Source organism: Dermacentor variabilis, chromosome 6 (genome assembly GCF_050947875.1).
Source record: "Dermacentor variabilis isolate Ectoservices chromosome 6, ASM5094787v1, whole genome shotgun sequence".
Classification (NCBI taxonomy): Eukaryota; Metazoa; Arthropoda; class Arachnida; order Ixodida; family Ixodidae; genus Dermacentor; species Dermacentor variabilis.
In genome coordinates, this window is record NC_134573.1 from 100,346,623 (window position 1) to 100,371,254 (window position 24,632).

Sequence of the window (24,632 nt, forward strand, 5' to 3'; positions counted from 1 at the left end):
TCAATAGTGATGAAAGTTCACCGCTGGCCAATGTGGTTACGGGCCACAAACCATCACGGAATGCCTGTCGACAATATCTTCGTATGGGTGGCCCAGCAGTGATCAGTCCCGAGATCATGCGTGCGGTCTAGACTTAACAGCTGTTGAAGCGGTGTGAAGCTCATTGCTGCATATCCAATACGATCTGTATGCATGTTGGCAGGTAATCGGCCAGATCTTCGCATTTTATGAAATACACGCTGCTTTTGTTGCCATTCCCTCTGTCCACAACGCATTATCATTTTGATCGGACCTGTCAACCCGGGTGAACCCTGTACCGACAGAAGTGGCACCAGCCGACGTGGCGCTATTCTGCGAATTGCGGCATTCGGACATTGTGTGTTGGATCCCTGCGTCGGGCCAATGTCGGGGAGCGCTCATATTGACAAAGTCTGCTACCATGTCAGCAGGTGGCCCATACGCAGTGTGCTTGGCACTCCTTTTGCACCGAGAATGAAGTTAAACGCCTGCTTCGGTGGAATCGGGCATGAGGAGCTCCACAGCGCATGCAATATGGGGCACTGTGTAGGTCGAACATATCGAATATTCGAACGTCCACTATTGGTGATATCAAAGTACAGTAGACTCCCTTTAAAACAAACTCGAAGGGACCATGAAAATTTGTCTTATCAGAAGAATAATTGGCAACATGACCAGGTGCATCCAGATATCTTACTTCAAAATGGCAAGTGAAGTAATCCTTCTGTAACTTTGTGCTGCTGGAAAAAGTTCACTAGGGAGTTTAAGCAGGCATTAGCCGCTTCACAGGTCATCGGTGCCAGCTGCGAGCTAGCGTAAGTAAGAAGGAGCATGCTGAGCATGCGGCAAAGCAACGCAACCTACAGGAAAGTCTAGGTGATGGTGAGCGAAGTGGGGAAGGAGAAACGAGGTGAAGCGTCTCAGACGACGAAGGTAGGCAGACGCGTGCCGAGTTGTCCTCTTATGGCAGTTGCTACAGGTTTTGTTTGCGATATGTACATAACGAGTTTGTCTTGTCATAACGTCATCCTCACGTGCCATACGCTGTGTGCCATACGCAACATGCAGCTACCATAATGCAGTGCAAGTGTAAAGTTTTCATGTGTTTGAAAGCAGGCGCACGCCAGGACGCTGCGCTCCCCCTCGCGCACAGAGAGAAAGCGGCTGTCTCACGTAGCTGACGGAATTCGCCACCTTTACGGCTCCGGTTACGAGTAGCATCCAGATGGCACGCTGATGAAGGCCACTACACGTGTTACAAGAGCTGCAAAACTTTTCCCGCATGTAAACTGTCTGTGTAGATTGCCGACAGCTTTGGGGCAGCACACAAATGCTGACGATCGCATCCTTCCTTACGCTCCACGAGGAGGCATGCAGGAACATAACAGTACAGTTGTTTGCCCGGAAACGAACTCACTGGATCGCTGAATACAGCTTTGCAAAAAACATACTCCCCAAAGAACATTTCTAACACAAGGAGATGCTAACACTTCGCTTTCGTTCGCGTCGAAAGTACTGCTTGCTACCAGCATCTTTTGCTTCTTGGAGAGGCCGACTACGTATACATGTAGGGAGCAACGCTGAACTCCTCAGAGAAATGCAAGCTCTCGAAATTTACCATTACCGTTTCACCAAACCACAGTGCCAAACCACCTTGCACCATGCTTCATGTGTGGCGGCAGCAGCCGGTCCGGACGAACACCAATGTTGACATCCCGAGGCGCGCGAGGTGCCCGAGTCTGCTGCTGCACTTTTTGTCGAAATAAAATGTGTTTGCGCTTTCTTTCGCTCAATTTCGATGCGATATTCAAATTCGGAGGGTTGAAGACCATTACTTGCAGTTCTTCACTCATTTTTTCTGGAAAACTCCTCAGCCTCCCTTTGACTGTACACAGCAAACTCTTTAGCACTACAGTGAACTAAGCCACTTGCCTGTTGTTCTCCTTGTGGACTGTCCAAAAGGACACATCAGCCAATGGGAAGCAGGCACGCACGGCCTGATGGGAAGGATCTAAAACCCTGCAAAATGCAAAAAATAAAGAAAGGACTGCCTTGTTACAGTGGACAGTGCCAGGGAGTTATTTTCTTAAACTGATGGCAAAGAGAAACAAAGAATCAATTCAGATTGCAAGGTCATTCTTTCACACTTCTATGTACTCTCCTGTGATGGGAAAAGGCTGATTATGGAAAATACCTAAAGGACAAATGTTTTTTTTCCCCCTTTACTGCAACAAAAGATTAAAGCTTCAAGCTGGAATTGTTGAGTTTGTATGTTCATCCTTTCTTCCCGTAATGCTGATGATGACCACCATAGTTATCACTGTCCAGTTGTCAGGCACCCTCATCCTTCGCTCATGCCTATGGTAAAGGAAAAAAAGAAACTTTGTCTACCACCTTCAACAACATCATGGGACAACATCACAATGTTGATGTCGTCTGCATCGCAAAGAAGTTGTTCTTCAGAAGAAGGCACCTGCTGTGAGGACCTGCTGTTGTCACAGTAAATGAGTTTAGAGCCATAGGAATTCCCAACATCTGCAGATTTTAAAAATTTTGTGCTCAAACCTTGGCACAGACAACATCACAGATACCACGACATTTTAGTACATCTTGGGCCATTCTATGCAGAAAAGAAATCCCCAAAAGCTCTGGGCTGAGCCATTGCTTACTCACGTGTTTATAATGTAATCACTTTTTATTAATAATCAAGTAATCTTTCCTCAGCATGCATTCAAAATTGACGAGAGTGGCCTGTTGGGCTAGTTGGTACATGGTTATGCTAGGAGAATGCCAGCAAACTTGAGAGTAGGAAAAAATTGAGAGGCTCTCAATTTTTTCCTACTCTCAAGTTTGCTGGCATTCTCCTAGCATAATCAAAATTGATCTAGTCATGAAATTTCAAGGTAGCGCTGCCACATGTATTTCTTTGTCTGTTTTGGCTTACTAAGCTTCTGCTAAGGCTGGTTTTGCAGACCTGTAGCCTACTAGTCTACTTCAACTCCACATGCTATTTTAGCATTCCATTAGCATGCACAGGATAGCTAAAAAAGTAATCCAACAAATCAATGTTGGCAACTCCAAGTGGGCAATTGACTTTTCGATAAACATACCTGGCAACTTGTGAACATTACAACTCGTGAGGAGCTTGCCATTAAAAGGTTGAGGGATATTGAGGGATACCTATGAACTTCATCAACAACGATGTTGATGAAGCGCAGCACACAAGCAGCAGCAGCAAACCTTGAAGGAACAGCGAAGACTGATAAGCAGCACAATTTTTTTTTATCACAGTGACTTTCTAAGCAACATTGCTATTGTTAATTTCACCTTCTTCAGGAACTTGTCCATAGAAACTTGCTCAAAGCAAGTGCCCTGCTTTTATCCTTTCGTCATCAGGAGACTTACAATAGAAGGTTCAGATTGACAAGCAAAGCATTTTTGTGAACAGAAATTCCTTTTCATAATAGTGACTGAGCATTCCTAAAGTTTTAAAAATAGCCCAAATTCGTATACTTTACAAAAATTAGGGAGAGTTGGCAGGTATGCATTGTCTCCACCTTCCTGTGAACCTTTTTGCCACTTGTAGATCGCTCAGGCGTTGCCCCACAGGTAATGCAGATGTGCAGCTGTAACTCGCAGAAACCGTTCAACCAGCCTGCAAAATGCAGTGACGGCTGGTTGCAGCTGGCCAGCAGCAACTGACCTCAGTTCCTTCTGGCTGACCACCATGTGTGACTCGGCCATCTTGAAGACGTTGTGTGCCATGCGGGCAGCCAGGATCAGGCGCATGGTCTCGCAGACCAGCTGGTCTCCTGCAGGAAGATGGACCGCCCAAACATGTCGGGTACGGTCTCAAAGCGGGGCCACGACAAAGGTGAAGTGCCAAACTTTGCAGCAAAGGCTTGTTGACAATTTTTTCCTTGTTATTTCACGAAAATGACAGTCGCCACAAAAGCAAACAGGAAAATTATATGCGAAAGTGAGCAAGGTAAGTGGCCGTTTGATTTTCTGGGATGAGCTCCCCCACACCAAACATGGGGCACTTCAATAGACGGGAAACAGTGAAGTGGCATACACTATTCGAACTGAATGCACAAATAGACAACAATGCAGAGTTCAAAGAGGAAGGGAGAAAAGGCGCGGTTGATTGTACAGTCTGCCAAAAAAGTTTACAGGACACAGGCCACAGCATTTGTGAAAAATTAGAACCCCCACCATGCCTGGGCACATAGACTTGAATTCAATGTTTCTATGTGTACATCAAGCCTTTGTGACCTACACAGTGATCCATTAAATGAGAATTGCTATGCCTTATTAATGGAGCAGAAATTCACATTTGTCATGGAACTCATGTCCTGTAAACTATTTTGGCTGACTGCACATACCACTCTGTGCCCTTGGTTCTGCATGAAGCTAACTTCTAAATATGTATACAATATTAAATTGCCTAAATTCTTGCAATTAATCAACCAGCGCACTGAGGAAATGTTCAGTCACTCAAGCTTTCCAGCAGCATGCTTAAAAAGGCAATTTCTTTTACGCTTTCCCTGGTTTCATTGCATTGTTTGCTTCATATGCAGTAGGCAAAAAAAATATTGACAGAAACCATCTCCTGGTGAATGTTGGCACTAATGCGACTAGCACCGAACCAATGTAGCGACACACCATACTGCCACTGCTGAAACATGTCATATATGAGCACGTACGCAGCTTTGCTCTCTATTGTACAACTTGCTGGATATGTTGAGCCCTCTAGTATCACCACTGTAAAGTCCACTTTTGACATGTGTCTGAATATACATTTAACGACCGATTTTCCGGACAGCTGATTTGTTGGACATGCCCGATAATTCGAATGCCCTCGCGGCATTGCCATGTATCCCATATAGCCAGTGCATCAGAATGGATGGATGGATACAACTTTACTGTACGTCCGGCAAGGTTTAACGCGACCTAGGCTCAGGTTTCCCGCAGTGGAATGTCAAGGCCCTGCCTCAACGCTGCCTCGAGGGCTTGCTGGACTGCCCATGTCTGGATGCCGAGGTCTGAGCTGTGCAGAATGGCGGCCCACTTCGACGACAGGGTCTTCGGAGCAACTGCCATCCTTTCTATAACTACATAGCACTCATACAGCATGTGTTTGGGTGTTGCTGGTCCTTCCTGGAACAATTTGCGTGAGTCGTTCTGATGCTTATCTGGGAAGATACGTTTCAGATGGAATGGGTTAGGGCAGGTGTTCGTCTGGAGCTGCCTCCAGGCGACGGCCTGCCTCCTGTTCAATTTGGGACTCAGCGGTGGGTATATCCTTCTGGCATTTTCACAAGGAGTGTTCGCTATCGTGCGAGAGGCGTTGCCCTGTTTGGCGCAGCGAGTCATGTCTCGCGTTGCCCGGTGCGTCGTCTCGTTTAGGTTTGGGAGCGCGTCGCCTTTCGTGGTGATGTGCGTGGGGATCTGATTTTCTGGACTTTTTGCCATGACTGCAGATTTGAAACAGTGTTATCAAAGCCAGAGCCACCACCATTTTTATTATCTCGCTGCTCGAACAGGTGCCCTTGCAGGCATATCTGCTGGAAGCCGCAGCTACCACCGCGGCAACGCTAGGCCTAGGTGCTGCAACGTTCGCTATCAAGCTTCCTGCTTTTCATTGCCGTGTTTTACTGCGATAGTAATTATATGGCCCCTCCAGGTGCATTTTTGCCATTATCGCCGCCGTGAGGTTCCGTATGAAGACCAATGGCAATAAAATGGCTACAGCTTAGCTCGACTAGGCTCGGTTATGCAAGCGAAAGCTTGTTATACTTGGTTATGCTGCGTTGCCAAGCTGGGTTAGTTTCATATAGACAACCACATGTTTTGCATTGTTTGCATTGTTTTTCAAGGCTTGGTCTCATCACTGTCGTCTTTCTGCATCCTTCTCCCTATGCTTAGCTCACCGAAGTTCCCGTTCTTCACTCATTTCAGCCTGTCGCTTTGTGCGCTCATACTCAGGTTTCCGCTTGTAACTCATTAGCAAGCCAAGCGACATCTGCAGGATGGTCCGACACAGTTTGCCGTGTTCGCCACTGGGACCACGCGGACAACTTTGGCACAGATGGACCAGCGTCCTCGCTCCCTCCTTCCATCACACAACGGCTGAACTGAAGCACAGGCCCGGCTATAGCGAGAAACTGCTAAGTGGCAGAGAGAGCAGCGCTGTCTCCCTTTCAAGAAATCTGTGAGTCACGCGGACACAGCTGGCGAGGTGGCGGTCGGTGCAGTGGTGGCGGCCGGTGCACAGCTGCATCTGCGGCAAGTCACGTGGTATCACTTCTTCACTTCAAGGTCAAACTGTCATGTACAGCGAAACTCGCTCGACTAAGCCAGTAAAGCTTTTGTTTTAAAATCGTTGCTGTATGCTGCATGCTGTATGTGCGATGAAAGTGTGCGAGGGTGAGCCGGCAATCGCGATTCAATCTTGCACACGGAATATTTCATATCATGAAAGCCATCTGCGAGGGCGACAGAGACTGCCATGCGCTGCGATTTCGCGCCTTAGTTTGTGTTGATGCAAGACGCAACATGAAAGTCAATTTGCTTGCTGCTGCTGCCATGCTTCCTTGCTCCAGCATTTCGACAGCGAGTTTCCGCGGTCATTGAGTCAGATGTGTTCATGTTTGCCTGTGCACGCATGACACCATGCTTGTTAATTTAGTTCGCATGCCTACGTTTACATAAAACTACTATCTTTACTTTGTACTGCTGTCCACTAATTTGCTATCACAATCGATGCTTCGCCTTTCAGGCGAAACTGCAACTTTTCTCATTAGAACAATTCGTCGCTGTTATCAGTGGCACCAACCCCGCCTCTGTAATCGTTTTCAATGGCTTCGAAGCTCGGAAAGCACGACTCGTTGCACAATGCAGGTTCCCAAGTCAGGTTCGTCTCAGTACAGCAGTGTTACGCAGTGAAGCATACAAGGAGTGGGAAGGGGCGATTGTCACATGATGCAGTATGTATTCCTTAATTATACACGTGTGCACCCGCCGTCTCCTGTCACAGTACGAGCACTGGTATGTCTAATTAGTGTACTGGCAGGCCTTCAGAGCCATTCCTGACGTGCCTGTGGTGATTTGAGCCCTTGAAGCCAGTAAAAGTTATGCATTAACTCCTCATTAACTCCTCCTTAACCCCTTTGACCCTAGTAGGTGTTAAAGGGGCTAATTGAAGAGCGGCACCTACCCAATGCCTCACACTCAATGACCCAAGTTGGGCGGGAAAATTATTAGAGGCTTATTAGGACTTTCGACTCAAGATGCAATGCTTTTAATCAAACATCACCTTACTCTTGCTAGCCCGCAGCATACGAGAGCTCTTCTAGGCCTAGATGTAGAAAAGGCCTTTGATCGCATCAAGCACAGGGCCATATTGGATATCTTCTCGGAGGTGGGATTGGGTAAACGATTGCACAATATAGTCAAAGCCTTTCTCAGTGGCCGTTCTGCTTGTCTTAGGTTAGGCGAACTCCAATCGACAACTCTGGAACTTGGGAATCGTGGGACACCACAAGGGTCTGTCCTATCTCTCATGTTATTTAATTTGGCAATGTCAAAAGTGGCTCGAGGTCTCGCGCAGATTGAGGGTATCCACTTTGCTATATATGCAGATGATGTAACAATCTGAAGTGCCGAAGGTAATATGGGACGAACAGAGACCAAACTACAGGAAAGCATTTATGTGGTGGAAACACTTGAGGGTATGGGACTGAACTGCTCTGCTAAAAAATCAGAACTACTGGCACTACGGAGCAGTAAGCGTGGGCGCAAGCCGAACGGATATATCTCAGAGGAAGAACCCCGCATTGACATATACGCCAAGAATGGAGAACCAATCAGGCAGGTGGAGACTATTAGAGTGCTAGGACTTCTCCTGAAAGCAAATGGATCTAATTGCAGGATGATACAACACATCTCTAACAAGTCAGAAGAAGTCATTAGGCTTCTGCGTAGAGTTACCAACAAGCATAAGCGGCTAAGAGAAGACAGTGCCATAAGACTGGTACATGCATTCGCTTTTTTGCCACTTCTCGTACGTGGCTGGCATGCTACAATGGACACAGGCTGATAACAACAAGCTAAACGCTTTAATCAGACGACTTATAAAGACTGCACTAGGACTTCCCATCAGCACGGCCAATGATAGCTTATTGCGCCTAGGGCTGCATAACACACTAAAAGAGATAGCTGAGGCTCAACAGGTGGCCCACCAAGAGGGACTAATGGGGACACGACCTGGGAGGGCGCTACTTGAAGAAATTGGCGTAGAAATTAACAACCACACCAACGAAGGAAAATTATTAACACAATTGCAAGCGGGACTAAGAGAAACAATAAAGACGACCCCGTTCCCTAGGAACATGCACCCGACACATAACCTAGAGAGACAGAAAGCAAGGGTGAAGGCACTCCTTCAAGACATAGATCAACATAAGCAGCAGGCGGTGTTCGTTGATGCTGCCTGGGTTAAAAATAAGGATGCGTATACCTCTGTTGTTGTAGACACTAAAGGTAACATACGGGATGCCATCACCGTCTATACCAAGGACCCAACAGTAGCAGAACAAGTAGCAATCGCCTTAGCCATCCGGGCTAATCAGTGGACACATATTTACAGCAACTCTAGAACAGCCATATGCAACTTTACCAACGGATATGTGACATGGATAGCAACAAAATTACTAGAGAAGGTCAACAGTGAGAGGATTGAAATCCGCTGCTCTCCTGCACATCTGGGGGTGGTGGACGTAGCTCGGAGAAACCTCAATGAGGTGGCAAATGAAGCAGCACGAGGACTTTCTAGCTGTGCTCTTCAAGACCGAGCAACTTACACTTCACCCAGGGAACACAGGAATCGATTATTAACATATCACGAAATCACGAAGCATTATTATTTAAGCAGAAGGGAATACCCATTGCCACATGGTAAGCTTTGCAGAGCCCAAGCGGTTACATTACGTTTGCTACAGACAAGAACATACCCAAGTCCGGATTTTATTAACAGGATCTATCCGGAGAAGGAAACTCAAACCAACTGTAATAAGTGCAATGGCATCATTACTCTTGACCACATGCTTTGGCAGTGCCCTGCAGTCTTCACAGACTGTGACAAGGAACAAGAATGGTGGTGGCAAATGCTACACAGCGAATCACTCTCTAACCAATTATGAGTAGTCCAGAAGGCCCGTGATGTGGCTGAAGGGCTCGGCCTGACAGTCCCAACATGGGAGCGGCCTGTGTCAACGTAGGGTTGACCTTCAGGACCCAATAAAGTTCTTCATACCATACCATAGAAACAAAGACAGAAACATCCCAGAAAGTGCATGAAGTGTCCTAAATATGCTAATCAGATTAAAATCAAGCCTCTCAGTTTGCCTTATGCGTCTCACTCATTGCGTAGCAATAGCCTTCACTTTGGCAGCCTTGATGTCATGAACTAGCACACAAGAGTTTATTAGAGAGCGAGAGAGAGGAAGGCTCTTTACTGAATACTGGAGAGAGGTGCCTGGCAGCATGCCTAGCATGCTACTCCATATGGGTATGATGAAAAACAAAATTATATGCAAAGATCACAACAACTGATACATAACATACACAAAACACAATACTTAGCCCTTGACTAAAATGTGTCATTGAGATCAGTGTCTCTAAATAAACACAAAGATGCCTTCATTGTGTGAGAAGACAGGCATCATCATCATCACTTAACCCTTAAAGGCCCCTTTTGAGGTATTACATAAGAGGGGGGGGGGTTAAAAAATAGAAATACAGAGTAGTCACAACAAAACTGGTATGGATGTTAAAGGCCATAAAAATGAATAAATAAAATAAAATATATAAGAAAGTAAGAAAGAAAATAAGACTGGGCACAAGTGTGAGCAAGGTGATTATGTTTGAAAATGGACTGCCAGTAATCGCCTAAATTTTGGGACATCGTGCTCATTAACTACTGTTTACAGCAGCTTGTTCCAGTGCTATACTGTGATGGGCAGGAAAGATTTATGAAATGCAGTGGTAGTTCCATGAAGACGCTGTATGCTTAAGCTGTTGAAAAGTCGACAGGAAGTGTGACAAGGAGGGAAAAGAAGTGTGTTATGCGAATGGGGAAAATTGTAGTAGAGACTGTGAAAAAGACAGTTGTGCAATGGCGTGGCGAGTTGACAAGGCCGGGAGGTTAGATTTAATGCTGCTGATACTTGCGTGCCAATCGTATTTCGAAGTTATAAATTGCGCAGCCCAATTCTGTATAGGTTCGAATTTGTTAATCAAGTAAGTCTGATGATGCATATTCGAGTTTAGTGCAGATGAAAGTTTCATAGGCAAGCTTGCGAATAGGAGTGGGTGACATTGACTGGGTGAAAGGACCACTGAATTTAGGGAATATGGGTAAATGCTGCTTTTTCGTGTAAGAGATATGCATAAATTTACATATTGAAGTGTTAAGTACTATAAGCCAACGTGAGAACCAGTTAGTTATATTGTTGAGGTCGTCTTGCACCGATGAATGACCAGTTTCCAAAGTTATGCACAGGTACAGGATGCAGTCACCTGCAAATAAACTAACTGAGGATTATAAGTCGTTAGGGAGGTCATTAATAAAAAATTAAATACTACAGGGGACCAAGGACCGAACCTTGAGGAACGCTGGATTGCATGGTCTTAATAGCCAAGCTGTGGTTGTCAGTGACTGTGTACTGTGACCAATGATAAAGAATGCAATGGATCCATGGTAAGATAAAGGGTCAAGACTGAGGCAAGAAAGCTTGCTTAATAGTAGACAATGGAATACACAATCAAATGCTTTTGAGAAGTCGAGATAGATAACGTCTATTTGGAAGCCACAATCAAGATTTTGGTGAATGTCCGTGGTGAACTCGAAAAGTTGTGTTTCACATGAAAGACCTCGCTGGAAACCATGTTGGTTAGGAAAGAAGAACGAGTGGTCACCTAGATCGGAAGCTACATGGCAATATACAATAGAACCTTGTTGATACGATCCCATTACGTATGTTTTCCCGGCGCCAACATTCACAATCGAGAACACAAATAAATGACCCAATAGGGTTGCACTCTTTTTTTACCGGTTCATTGTTACCGGAAAGCAACAATATTTTGCACTATTGTTGACAGTACGTCACCAGACTGCGATCACAAGACTTGCCTGCACCGTCTCATGTAAAAGCTCTGCTGTGCACTCAGTTTCTCATTTTGGTGCCAGACAATCTTTTCCGAAGTCATCGCAAGCCACATTCACAGCTATCGCTGCCAAATATATTGCAATAAGCGTCTTCACACATCTGTTTTAAAGTGTGTGGTGCATAGAGCGCTAATCCAAATGCACCGCTGTTCCCTGCTACAGGCGGCACAATGCGGGCATCATGTTTTGCTTCGACGGCATCCGGTGTCGCCTACAAGCTCGATTTCGTTTCAGTTTCTCATCACCCTCGAAAACAACACGCAATAAGAAAACAACAAAATACGTCTAGGGCAGCTCGACGCACCACCAGCTCGACGCGCGTCAGCATCTCATGCCGTAATGATCCGTACGATGCTTAGTATTACATAGATGCCAACAATAGTTGAGTCTGTCAAAATTTTTTAGTTACTTTGGATCGTGCGTTTTCCTGGTTAATACGTGTTTTTCTCACATTTTGTTCCAAAACGTATGAATGAGGTCCTACTGTATAATATGTTCTAAGAGTTTACAAGCTATGCATGTCAGAGAAATGGGGTGATAATTTGATGGATCGGAATGGCTGCCACATTTGTATATTGGAATGACATGGCTGATCTTCCAGCCTTTGGGAATCCGGCTGGTGGTGATGGATTGATCGAAATTAATTTGCAATATGGCATTGGAAGTTGATTTGGTTCCTTTTCGGAGTTTAACAGGTATGTTATCGGGGACAGGCGTACTTGAAGTCTTCAGGTCACCGATAAGCTTGGCTATACCTTCTACTATAGTTGTTATGGGTGGCATGTGTGTGAGGTTGAGGAGCGGTAAGGGAGATCTCACTTGGTTAGGTTCCCGAGTGAAACTCGAAAAAAAAAAAAAAAAAAGAACTCATGAAATACCACGGTCGAGACGACGCTTTATTCCAAGAAGGAAAAATGGCACCGATGCAAAAACGAACACGAGCCGATGATTGATGATGACTTTGTACAGATGAAGATGAAGTCCGCATAAATGCTTACACTCATGGCATTGCTGCATTGATGATCGGGGACTTGAGAGCCATCTGGGTTGAGTAGGACTATGTATGGAAATATTGAATAGTAGATTTTAAATCAAATCAAATAAAGAAGGAGAATATCGAATCTCAGAGAAATCTTCACAAACTTGAATGCTACAAATATTTAGCAAGAAAATGTGGTGCTGTGCATGCTTGGGAGTCTCCTAGCATCGCATAACAAGAATGTAGCAAGCTATCAGTAACTTATGCATGTAGAAGTCAAGATAAACAGTATGATCAATCTACTCTTATTAAAGGAAACGTCAAATTAGTATGCCAGCACTGATGACAGCTCTGGTCTCTTATATGAAGGTCTGGAGAATATTATTTTATCAATAGAATTTCTGCTGAATACAATCAAGAGCTTTATTCTACTGGAACTGATGAATTGGTGACTTTCCAGTGTACTAATACCAATGAGGTTTTCAGTTTATTTGCAGACCTGCGTTTTGCTGCAATCCTTTATTGCATAGAAAGTTTTGCTTTCCAGTTTTTTTGCAAAATACAGAAGAGCTATTACAACTTTACTGCAGGTGAATTATCTGAAGGCCAATCTGCATGACAGAAGAGCCGCGCATCATGCGACTTGTTAACCGCTCCGCGCGTAGCCGGCACCGACTCCTTGTCAGGTTTGCCGTGATTTGCCACCTGTCAAAGAATCTAAAATCTGGAAGGCCATGGCAAGTTCGTGCGACTGTCACACACTTCTACATCGGCCAGCAGCGAATTTTCATCACTGCCTTATTCATTTGCTGTCTACACAAATGCATGCATGCACCCGCTGTATAAATCCAAAGCAAGTCTTGTGACAGGTTGCTTGAAGCTACAAAAAGAGATCAATGTTAGTCTACGAATGGCGTTGGGAACGGGAGGCTGTCATACAATGTCTTGCAAAAATGACGGTTGTGAACAACTTTGTTGCCATGCCCTGCGCTTGCTTTCGTTTACAAGGTGGTTTATTGACCTTCAGAGTGTCACGTGGCTGCTGTGAATAGATTTGCATCAATTCGGCACCAAATCATTACTTTAATTGCCGACGCCTTATGTAGCAGCGCCTATTAGGCCTAGGCAGCGTGGTCGTGATGAAAATTCATCGCTGGTCAATGTGGTAATGGGCCGCAAGCCATCACGGAATGCTTGCCGCTAATATGCTCATATGGGTGTCCCATCAGTGATCGGTCCCAAAATCATTCGTGACATTTAGGCTAATGGGATGTTGAAATGGCAGTAACTTTGTCACCACGTATGCAAAATGATCTGCGCGCCTTTCGACGCCTAATCAGCCTGATCTTTGCACATGCTTTTGCACTTAAAATATGCGCTGCCTACGTTGTCATTCCCTCTGTCCACGTCTCGCATTATCATTTTGAGTGGTCCTGACGACCCGGATGAACTTTGTACCGACTGAGGTGGGCATCGGGTCAACTTGGGAGAGCGCTCACAGCGGCCTATCCGTGGCACTCTCGGCGATCCTTTTGCGCCGAAAACGAAGTGAAACGCTTGCCTGGGTGGCATCGAGCAAGAAGGGCTCCGCAGTGCTCAAGCGACATGTGGTGCTGCACGAATTGAATATACTGAATATTTGGAAAATTTAACAGTAGATATTTCATTAGCGAATCGAATTATTTGAACGCCCTCTATTCAATTTGATTTGGAAATATTTGGGTACTCGCACACCCCTAGTATTAAATGGTTTGTACCACTTAGCTACAGGTGCTGTTGTAGTTGTCAAACAAGATGTACTGTGATATGCCACACCTGTACATGAGATTTCGGTACAAGATACCTGGCAAATAATGCAAAGAAATATCAGCCACTTTTTGTGAAGCCATGCGAGGCTCTCAAGGCTCCCAAGGGCCAGGAAGTTACTTTGGAGGTGAGGGCACTTGGAATCGGCCATGGTTTCTCCCGACTGACACTGAGACCAGAGAGAGCCGAGGTTCAATCTTCTGATGAAGCCAGGCAAGCTGCGACGAGCTGGGCGTTCTGAGCACGGCTCGAGACATAAAATGACGCAGCTTTAGTTTCTGCAGCAGCCTGCGAGATGCCCCGCCACACCCACCTCTGTCACAGGGCACTTGCATGGAGCCGAGGAATCGCACGGTGAAGGCCTCCCAGAAGGAGCACGACGCATCCTTGGCCGACTCCATTGTGATAGAAGAACCGCACTGGTCAAAAGGGTTGATCCGCCTGCACCAGATGAAGACAAAGCATTGAGGGCTAGTGGGCTAGTTAGCATCTTATTTGCATGAAAATGGCCAAGGGTATGTGAACAGTAATTTCAGAGACCGAATCAAATACGAATTGAATAGTGTCAGAGCCAAATCAAAATGAAACAAGTATACATTCTGAATAGTTTTTGAATAATGAGAAGTCGTTTTCACCATTAGGAAAATAAAAAAATCTACACATCCTAGTATTTTCACAGTGTTAGCAAGTTTCAGTCATTACATAGCAAAATTAGCAAGTAATGAAGTGTTGGTTTTTAAAAGCCCAAACGGAGCATTTGGAGTGAATAAGCTTATTTGTATACTCAGGACTCATTAGTGAGTGCGCATGAGGGCAGTTTAGCCGAAAAAGTTTGATTCCCTGAGCAACACAGTGTGCTTCGTGTTGTTTTGTGACTAAAGTGGAATTTCATTGATTAGTTCCTGGCTTTGTTTTCGTGGCTGCTATGTTGCATTTTTGCAGTCTTTCGTAGCATCTGCACTTCGCGATCACGCACACTGCAACGAGCCAATACGAAACGCACTTGTGGCATAAACCGATCTTTTCTTGGTGCTGGCATTGTAAAAAAACAACAAAATTACTTTACCGTTGAAAATAGCTTTTCTGGCCTGCCCGATAATTCAGACATCTTTTTAAACCCTGTCCGTATCCAAAAATATTGGTCGCCAACTATATTTACGAAGTGAAGAGCCAAAGAACAACAACGCGCACACGTTCGGTGTGGAACGCTTGCTGCTGACAAGCGGCCAGAGCAAAAGACTTATCCTTCTTCATTACCTAGGTAACTCCGGTGTGCGTGCCGTGTCGGCATACTGCCGCCTCATATTTTTTTATTGCGATAACAATTATATGGACACTCCAAGCGTATTTTTGACGTCGCCATGAGGTTCCGTATATAGTCAGGCAAATGTATGACATAAGCCATGCCATGCCATGCTATATGACATACAGTATATGCGGGTTATACTGCCACACGATTCTATCACTAAAGTTGCTCAGGCCAGGTCTTACATTCTTGACAAAATTATTCCTCAGTGGCAGCCTACAAACTAATGCCATGAAACAAAACACCGGCAGCGCATGCCTTTTGTCTTAAATCTTTTCAGACTCAAATATTAGAAGTGTTCAACAATATCTGAGCTCTGACCTGAAAATCATGTAATTTTATTGGCGCAGCTGTACATTACCTCCGGGATCGGCCTAGGAAAGAGGTTTGAAACATACCTGATACAGAAATGTGGTGGTAAGTTGCTAAAAAAGGCACTGGCTTTAATTAATAAACATAAGTAAAACTGTCCGATGGCAGGATTCAAACAGAGGACCCCTAGCGCAACAGCTTGTTTTTACTTAGCTCACGTTTACTTCAAATCATACTGTCACTACAGCTCCGAGTTTTCTTACACTTAGTGTGTTATTTCTAACATGCTGCTATCGCATTCATTGCTTTGCCCTTATGACGAAACTGTGATATTTTCTTCTCTTCATGCCTAGTTTGTTTGCTTGTGCTGCATCTCCTCCTCTTCCTCTGCGTCCCGCTCGTCACTGTCCCCTTGGCCGGCACACCTCATTGAGAAGTGTACTCCTGCATCGCTTGTCTGCGGGAATTTCCGGTAACCACGTTATAACCAATATTTCATCTCGTGTGGTTTCACTACAAGCGGTATGCTTATACAGTGAGTTCTATGGGAAGATAAACGGGAGTCAGAAGAGATCGCATTATATTTGGTCTTGCACTCTAAGCGCTTACGTTATAAGTGGTCAGAGCTGTACTTGATTTGTTATTTGAAAGTTTTGAATATTCACACAGCGGTGGTATTTTTTTCGTTGGTATCAAGAATGGCTATTTCTTGCAAGCTTCTTGCGACACTTCGACTTCATATGTAAAAGTTTGCATGGAGGCTTCTCTACAAGTACATCATCTTAAACTAGGCTTTTCATGCAGTCCGAAATTTCGTTGCAGTTGGCCTTTAAAACCATATGAAGTCAACGTATAATGAAGCCAAAGAAAGGTTAGGGAGAATTAAGAAAAGAGAACAGAAAGGAGAATCGTTTTGTCCCAAGCCTATGTATGGAAAAGATACTGACTCCTCCAGCCCACACATCCTGTTGCCTTTTGAACTCTTGCGGCGTCCATTACGTACATAGTTCCAAATTAGAAGTGCGGAATGGGGGGCGAGCTGCTATATTTCATGCTGACGAAGAACATTGCGACTCACAAGGAACAAATCAGGCACGAGCGCAGATGTGCTCATGTCTGTGCTCGTGTCGAGATACTTTCTTGCCCTTGTGTGTTGCACTATTTTTCGTCATTATGGTTCAACTAACTCATTCAATCGATAATTTTTACCTACTGCCGCAGAAATGCAGAACAAACTGCATGACATGATTGCCAGTGAATGTAAACCACCAATACTGGAGAGTTTCGGCTTGTCCAGTACTCAAGTTAATGCAGGCGGACTGGGCATTTTCCCCGAGCGGCGTAGACATAAATGTGACACAACACAACACCGGTACATTTCTTGCCACAAATGGCTGACAATCAACACACAGCATTTCAACAAGCAGCAGAACAAAGATTTTTCTCGTACGCACACAGCAGGTCCATCTTTTGGCGAGTGCCCAGACGAAACCTTGTCCTCGGATGGGGAGAACATGTCGAACTGAATGGGCGTGTTTGCCAGTTCCTTCATGTCCTGTTGCGTTACTGGCCTTGGCCGTGCCGTTTTCCTGCATAGACAACAGCAAGAACATCAAACAAAATCAAAGTACGAGTTTTTACATCCCAAACCAACACATAGGCCATGAGGGATGCCATGAGGACGCCATGAAGATGCCAAGGGAAAGGGGGGGGGGAGGGGCACCTACAGGTGAACTTCAATAACACAGGGTTTTTTTCATGTGCACTTAAGTATGTATAAGTCCAATAGCCTTTTCACAGTCTGCGCTAGTCGGAATGTGGCCGTTGCAGCTAGGAATCGGTCCCGTGATTGCACGCTCAACAACAGAAAGCCATAGCCACTAAGCCATCCACAGCAGGTCACAACGAAACGAAACTAAACCGTATGCTGTTAAGTTTGATGGATCCTCGCAAAGAGCCAAGCAAATGCTCTTGAATTTAGGCATTGAGGTGTCCAAAGCCTAGCAAAGTGAATTTATTGTGAAAGTGGCTCAGTTGGGTTACAGTGACAGTCCGCCTTAATTAAAGTGTTTTAGTAGAGCTTGCAGCATATGCTAGCAATCTCCGCACAACATCCGTGCGGGAATGCCAGTGTGCTTGTGAACAACGCTCATGCCGGCAGTGTAAAAGAGTGGCATAGAGTAAGGAGATAAGAGTGGCACAAAATCAAGTGGAATTTGCAACAAACTTTGCAGCCCTGTCACTTTTTGACGATATTGCAGTGGCACACAAAGCATGGAAACCTTTGGGTAGCGACCTTTTTTTCTGACATTTTCACACTCAAGATTTCTAGATATGCTTCAGCAGTGCAAAATAATTTCGAGATGAGACGTTAAATATACGTGGACACTGAGCCCGGAAAAAGTTTTGAGTTAGGCAATATTTCGATATATCGTAGTTCGAATAAATGAGGGTTTACCGTATTTGACGTGCTTGGGTTGTGCACCATGCATTGAAATCTAAGCCCACAGGTTTATTTCCACATTTTTTTAAAGCAAGGCTTTTTTTGTGGAGTGGGGTGTGTTTCGATGCTGCAGTGGTGGGATTGTGAAGAGGCAATGTGGAGAGTGGTGCGTGGTGGAGAGAAGGACTGTGGAGGGAGCGGAACACTGCGACATTTTGGCACTTGCTCCGGCTTGCTTGGTCATCTGGTATGCTGCTACATTGAGCCATGCAACGAGTAGCAGCATACCAGACAAATGAGCTAGCCAAAGCAAGTGCCAAGACGTCGTGATGTTCTGCTCTCATGAGACCACATTATGAGTTGTGACATCCCGACACACACATTTCCTGGGAAATTAAATTGAAAGTGTTGTACAAGAGCAACTGTAGTAAATTGTTCAGGACACTCTCAAGCTTGCCAATATTATTCTCTAGGGTTTCGAGGACTTTCATTTAAAACAAGATATGAAAAGTTTAAAAATGTCACGCTGTACTTCTCAAAATTAAGTTCAAGGCATTACACTGACCACTCTGCAGTTATGTGACTTGACACTTACCGTTCTTGACTCTGAGCAGCAGCAGCAGGCATAGAACCGGGTGCTGCTGCATTGGGTAGCGACGGGGTTCTCTCCGTCTGCGTCGTAGGTACGAGACAGGTTGGCAAGGGTAAATGTAGGAACGCTGGAAAATAGTCCAACAACACATCGCTCTTTTTCTGTCCCAGTAAGTACGTATAATTTCTTCAGTTGTCTTTCAGCAGAAACCTAGTGTCCTTCATCTATTGCTCTAGTTCAGTGGTGTTCAAACAACCTAGCTGTTGCAAGCCCCTTGACCGGCTCACTCCATATGCAAGTGCATTTTTTATTTTGGGGGGGGGGAGGGGGGGAGGGCAGGTTATCTACCGTAAACCCAGCAGTCAAGGTTCATATTTGACACAACACAGAACGAAAATTGGCGATATATTCGCAAACATAAAATAATGGCTAGCTAACGGTTTGTTTGCAGTTCGTTTCTTTGTGCCTAGGTTCCACGCTATAAAAAAAGGCTTTTAATGTGCACGATAGGTGCATTACAATGCCAAAAGGAAATGCAAACATTAAAATTAAAGTGCAGTGCTTTGTGCATGTAACAGCTTGAAATTGTGTGATGTGATCATGGCATAACCAGGAGCTAGGTATGGTCCAGCCTCAAAAGCAAGGCACCTGTGAATGAATGGCACCAGCGTCCCACACACAAACAAAAAGGGAAAGGGGAATGTGTCATCTAGTTGGTGCTCTAGTAATTGTACTTCATTTCGATGTGATAGCGCATACAACTTCTCCTAACAAAAAACACTGGTGCCACTGCATAAGTGCTACAAGAGCTGTAGAGTGAAAAAATAAAAAAAAAAGAATCGCCCCTTGCAAGAAATTATAAAGGAACTATGTTTAGGTGCCCACATGGAAGCACTGTTCATGATGAAGGGGGAACAGGAACGGTGTGAGGTCATCTATAATTATTTTATCTTGATCAGCAACTGTTATGTTTTCTAAGCGATTCATTTCATTTAGATGAGATTCTGCCAGTCCGCCAACTTCCCCAGAGCTGTAGAATCTTTTTCCACTATAATGTCATCCCACAGGGCAAAGAATTCACGACTGCAGCCCTCCATACCTTGGCTGTTGGTGCCTCTTTGGGAACAGAGTGTGATCTGCCACCCGGGTAGCATTCGGCAGCAACATTCATCACTGTGGTGATCCACTCATCCCGTTCTGGCTCACTCAATGCCTGAAGCACCACCGACCTACGGTACAAAATATGAAATAAAGCTTGCTGTCGGGCTAGTTGGTTCGTAATGCTTAGGAAACAGATACTGCGAAAAACAGACAAGAACAAGAGGGCCGAGACATGGACTAGCACAGCCTTTCAGCTAATTTTATTTCAGCCAGACTCGTCAACACAAACACGTTACTACACTTGCACAGCGAGGCAGCACACATTTGCTATGAGAAAAAAAAAACAAAACAATAAAACTGTGAAATACGTACAAAATGATTGCATCACTACAACATGCCACAATATATCAGAAAAGCTGGACGCTATGTCAATGATCGTACAAGAGAGCATGAAATTTCAATAAAAAACAATAGTATTTCCCACTTGCCTGCATACTGTTGAACCTGCTACTTCAAGGGAATCAACATTCTGGGAAGGAGCAAAGATTCCACTGGCAGATACATTTTATATCACCTCCAAATGTATATACATGTGTGAAAAGGTAAGTGCAGAGTGGTTCCTGCGTGGCATGTTGCAGTAGCATAATCATTTCGTACCCACAGTTGACTTCCGTTAGTTCGACCCTGACAGGAGCGACGAACTTGACCGAATTATTCGGTGGGTCGAATTGAATAAGATGCTTGCAACGCATTCAATGTCCCCTAAGCTCCTCTGAGACACATGCTGCCACTAAAGAGGTCGCTGTCGGGGTCACCAAAGAGGTCAGGCACATGCGTGCTGACTGGTCAAGTTCAAGTTATTCAATTAACATGCACAATAATTTGGACAAATCCTTATCTTTTATTGCCTTCGATTGCTATTTAATTCTGAAGTTTAACATGTCAAAGCCACATGTTGGCTTTGAGACGTCATAGTTGGGGGGGGGGGGGGGGGGGGCTCTGGATTAATTTCAGAGATCTGAAACCTCCCCACTTGTTAACCATTCATGCTTGGACTGATGGCTTTGGCAAAGAATGTGTGAAAACTGAAGCAAAGGTCAGTTACGTCCTTTCTAGCAGCATTCTGGTAATATTAGCAACCACCGATGCTTCAAAAAAGAAAGAAAGAAGAGGACAATGACACCTTAAGACTCCTGTGTTCTACTTAATGATGAATAGATCACTTTCCTTTCACGATGCCTCCAAATAAGCAGAGTTCAGTGTATTTCATGTGGCTCTAGAAAATACTAGTTTCTGAAAAGGACTTTTCAAAAGCTAGGATAGACCAAGTAAGCACTTTGAGTACACTAGACTGATGAAGTCAAGTTTTTACTCCATTCTGTAAATAGCGGCTGCTTTCTCCCAAAATAATGCTACCTGTTTTCACTGCACAGTTACAAAGTTGTGAACTTGATGCAGCAATTTTTTTACAACTCATCTATGACTGCGCACTTTTGCACAAAGAAGAAAAGAAATAAAGAACAAAGAGAGTTTCTCAGTCAACTATATCTGTTCTCGACAGTGACCGGGGCAGTATTATGAGGTGATCACTTTCAGAGATACTTTCACTTGCATAAGATTTCACGAGACTAGCACCACACGTGTCCGTAGGAGCGACAGCATTCACGTTCCATTGTTGCATTGGGCCAGAATGTAGACATTTCTTGTATTTGAATAACATGGGCAAAGGATAAATCATGTTCTTAATGCACAGTACAATATGTGCACAGCACGGCCTGAGTGCTCTTTAGTTCCTGGACATTTCTGAATGTGAAAACAAGTAGTATGAACAAATTACACTGACATCCCTTTTTATATCAAGACATTGGAAGGTGAAAAAATAGAGATGATGCAAATGATGAACTAGGAAGAGAGGTTGCAAATGAAAAAACAAATATATGCAGAACTAATGCGAGGCAGAACATCTTGATCTGTACCAATAGGGGAGCCCTCATGCAGGAAAAGATCTGCAGAAACTGACAGTATTGCATGTTAAATATCTGCTTCGGTTATGATACCGGTTTTAACAATATATCGGTTATAACGATGAGAACCTGCTGCACCGTCGACTGTTGTATGTTTTCCATGGTGAAATGACCCGCTTACTACAATGCCCAGACGCCGCATTATCGGTTATAACAATGAAGTCTGGCTGCTGGGTTTCCAAGCCGAAAGCTAGTGAAATGCGAAATCCTCGAAAAGAAAAAAATAAAACGAGAAATTTGAGCCACTGCACGATGGGCTGCTGCTCCAACAGCTGCCGCATGCTCATTTTCCAGCCATCTCCGCACGGCTCTCTCCCGTCACCCTTCTACCCCTCCGAACACGAATGGGCTGTGCCCATAGCTCTACGCCGCCCCACCGTCCAAAACATGAATGGACCGCGCCAACTGTGCTGCAAGCAGATTGCTCGCATGTTGTTCGCTGGCTCATGCTGGCTTTTCATTCAGTGCAGTTCTATGAACAGCTTAATCACTCGCGTTTGCCTTTGTTGGTTGCGTCGAAGTCGTTCCTGGCCACGCGGTTTCTCAGCTTCGCTTGACTCGCTGCCGAAACGGAAGATGGCTGATCCACCCGCTGATCATCACCAATGCATGACATTGCCGGTGAAAAGAAAGCGCACGGCTATAGATTTGGAAACTAAATGCTCCTAACCGATGAGACGATCGTCGTGAACGTGCTTGCATGAGATGGCGACGGCGACTACGGCAGCGGTAAAGCGGTAGAGCAGGCTGCTCCAACGGTGTCCTCACAGGAGGCCCAGGAAATTATTCAGTCTCTCCGGGGCTTCGTTCTCGCGAGGAACCTTCTGCTGCACTATGCAAAGCACTTGGATGCCTTGGAGAAGGATACCGCCAAGCTTCGCGTAAAGCATGCATGGCTGACAGACATAGGCTTTTCTCATGCAAGCCAGTGAGAAGTATGTGACGAGATGCTTGCGGCGATCTCTCCTCAGCATTTCTTCTGGATTTCTCAAGTTGATTTCTCTCGCAATTTTTAAAAGGCCCCTTTTGGAGCCACCAAAGCGATGCCTCGGTGGTGCTCGCACGCATATTGCTTGCCACCCGTGACACCTCTTTCCAGTTATAGCAGTGCTATTCTTTAACGCCAACAGCCGCGGCTTGTTACAGGTGATCCGAGCACCCATCATCATCAGCCTGGTTACGCCCACTGCAGGGCAAAGGCCTCTCCCATACTTCTCCAACAACCCCGGTCATGTACTAATTGTGGCCATGTTGTCCCTGCAAACTTCTTAATCTCATCCGCCCACCCAGGAAGCAGTTAAATGAGCGACGCAATCAGCAGCCGGGTGGAGGAAGGTGGTGGGGAGGGGCACTAGCTTCCCCGCCTATATATTTTTTCACATGTGCTCTGCCATCCCCCTATTTTGATTTTTTCATGCCACCCAGTTATAACAATGGAATTTTCGTGGCACTTGAATGTTGTTATATGTAGGTTCGACGATACTACATTCACAATATAGTTCCACCACTAGAGACAGTATTCAAATAGATAGGCATTGCATGCCTGCGCATACTTCAGATACAGGATACAGTTGCAGACTTGTTAGTCGGAGGGTCTCCTATTACTTTGCGACATTGCCTTCAAGCCATATAGTGCATTTGTGACCATTACGTAAACCCCCAACCAGCATTCAAATTATCTTGAAAGACGGTTTCAGCATCTACCGCTCTGCTGATTCAGTTGCGAAAAATACTAGGCATTTATAAAAAGCACTAGTGTGTCGGATTAAGTGAACTTTGAGCAAAAGGGATCAAATTTGTTTACACATTTCTCATTAAGACCTCCAGATTTTTCAGATAAGTTCTCCATGAATCTATCTATCTCAGCTGCTAGCAACACTGATTTGCACTGCATACTGTAAGACGACGAAAATAAAATTGAAACTGAAGTGAATTGAATTTGAGAGGTCACAAGAGAGAGTTGCAAAGGGAAGAGTGGCAGGGGCGTGGACCTACTTTTTGCCGTTGCTGATCTGGAAGACGTTGCGGCGGTCTTCATCCAGGGCGTGTGCCACGCTACCCCGGTCGATCTCCATCACCGCGCTGCCAACGCTCTGGGCACAGAGTGAAAAGATGCCACACATGTATGACGTGTAGCAGTTTACGTGTGTGTGCATGTATGCATGCACGTGACGTACGTGTGCATCAAAAGTGTTGCTCAAGGGAAACTCACCTCCCCCCGTGGAATGTGCATGAGGTGGCATCCAAGGGTGTAGAAGTATGCTCGGTCCCAGCGGCTTACCATGCCCGCAATCTTCCTGCACAGATAGTATGCAGCAAACTTAAAGGGTGAGGTTACACTAGATAGATCACACTTTTTGAACCAAGTTTAGTGACTTGTAGTGGAAGTGAACAACATAATTCACCACATAGCCTCCTTGCAGTGTGACAAATTGCAGCAATCTATTGCGGTAATCTGTGGCCAAGACTAGTTAAATTACACCTATTAAAAGGCAGTCCACAAGTGTTGCAGTGATTTAACAAGCTACATCTTTGTTTTCCCTTCCTTGTTAGCAGCGTAGTTTAAGTGCTACAAGTGCAGTACTGTTTGCAAGCACCTGCGTAACTAGTATTATCATTCCTGGAATCAGCCATCCCATTCAACAGATGATAAGAGAAAGAGCAGAACTAGAGGAAAAGAATTGTACCATTTATGAACAGAAATCTTAAGCAAAAAAAAAAAAAGGCAAGCTCTGCATTTATATTTTTTGGAATCTAACCAAATATTTTTGCTCAGGAGAATGATATAAAAAAAAATTGATTGAAACCAACTCCCAATGAC

General features: G+C 44.9%; 1 protein-coding gene across 2 annotated transcripts in view; it reads right to left on the reverse strand.

Annotated features, from left to right (window-relative positions):
• Positions 1–24,632, reverse strand: part of LOC142584949 (DCC-interacting protein 13-alpha-like) — a 60,808-nt gene that overhangs the window by 13,817 nt on the left and 22,359 nt on the right. For both annotated transcript variants that reach the window (XM_075695317.1, XM_075695316.1), the window contains exons 10-17: positions 24,024–24,108; positions 23,807–23,904; positions 19,786–19,915; positions 18,690–18,766; positions 17,106–17,240; positions 14,347–14,474; positions 3,722–3,830; positions 1,951–2,037 (exon numbers count right to left, since the gene is read on the reverse strand). In XM_075695317.1, coding sequence (XP_075551432.1) covers positions 1,951–2,037; positions 3,722–3,830; positions 14,347–14,474; positions 17,106–17,240; positions 18,690–18,766; positions 19,786–19,915; positions 23,807–23,904; positions 24,024–24,108 — 849 coding nt within the window. The remainder of the gene's footprint in view (positions 1–1,950; positions 2,038–3,721; positions 3,831–14,346; positions 14,475–17,105; positions 17,241–18,689; positions 18,767–19,785; positions 19,916–23,806; positions 23,905–24,023; positions 24,109–24,632) is intronic.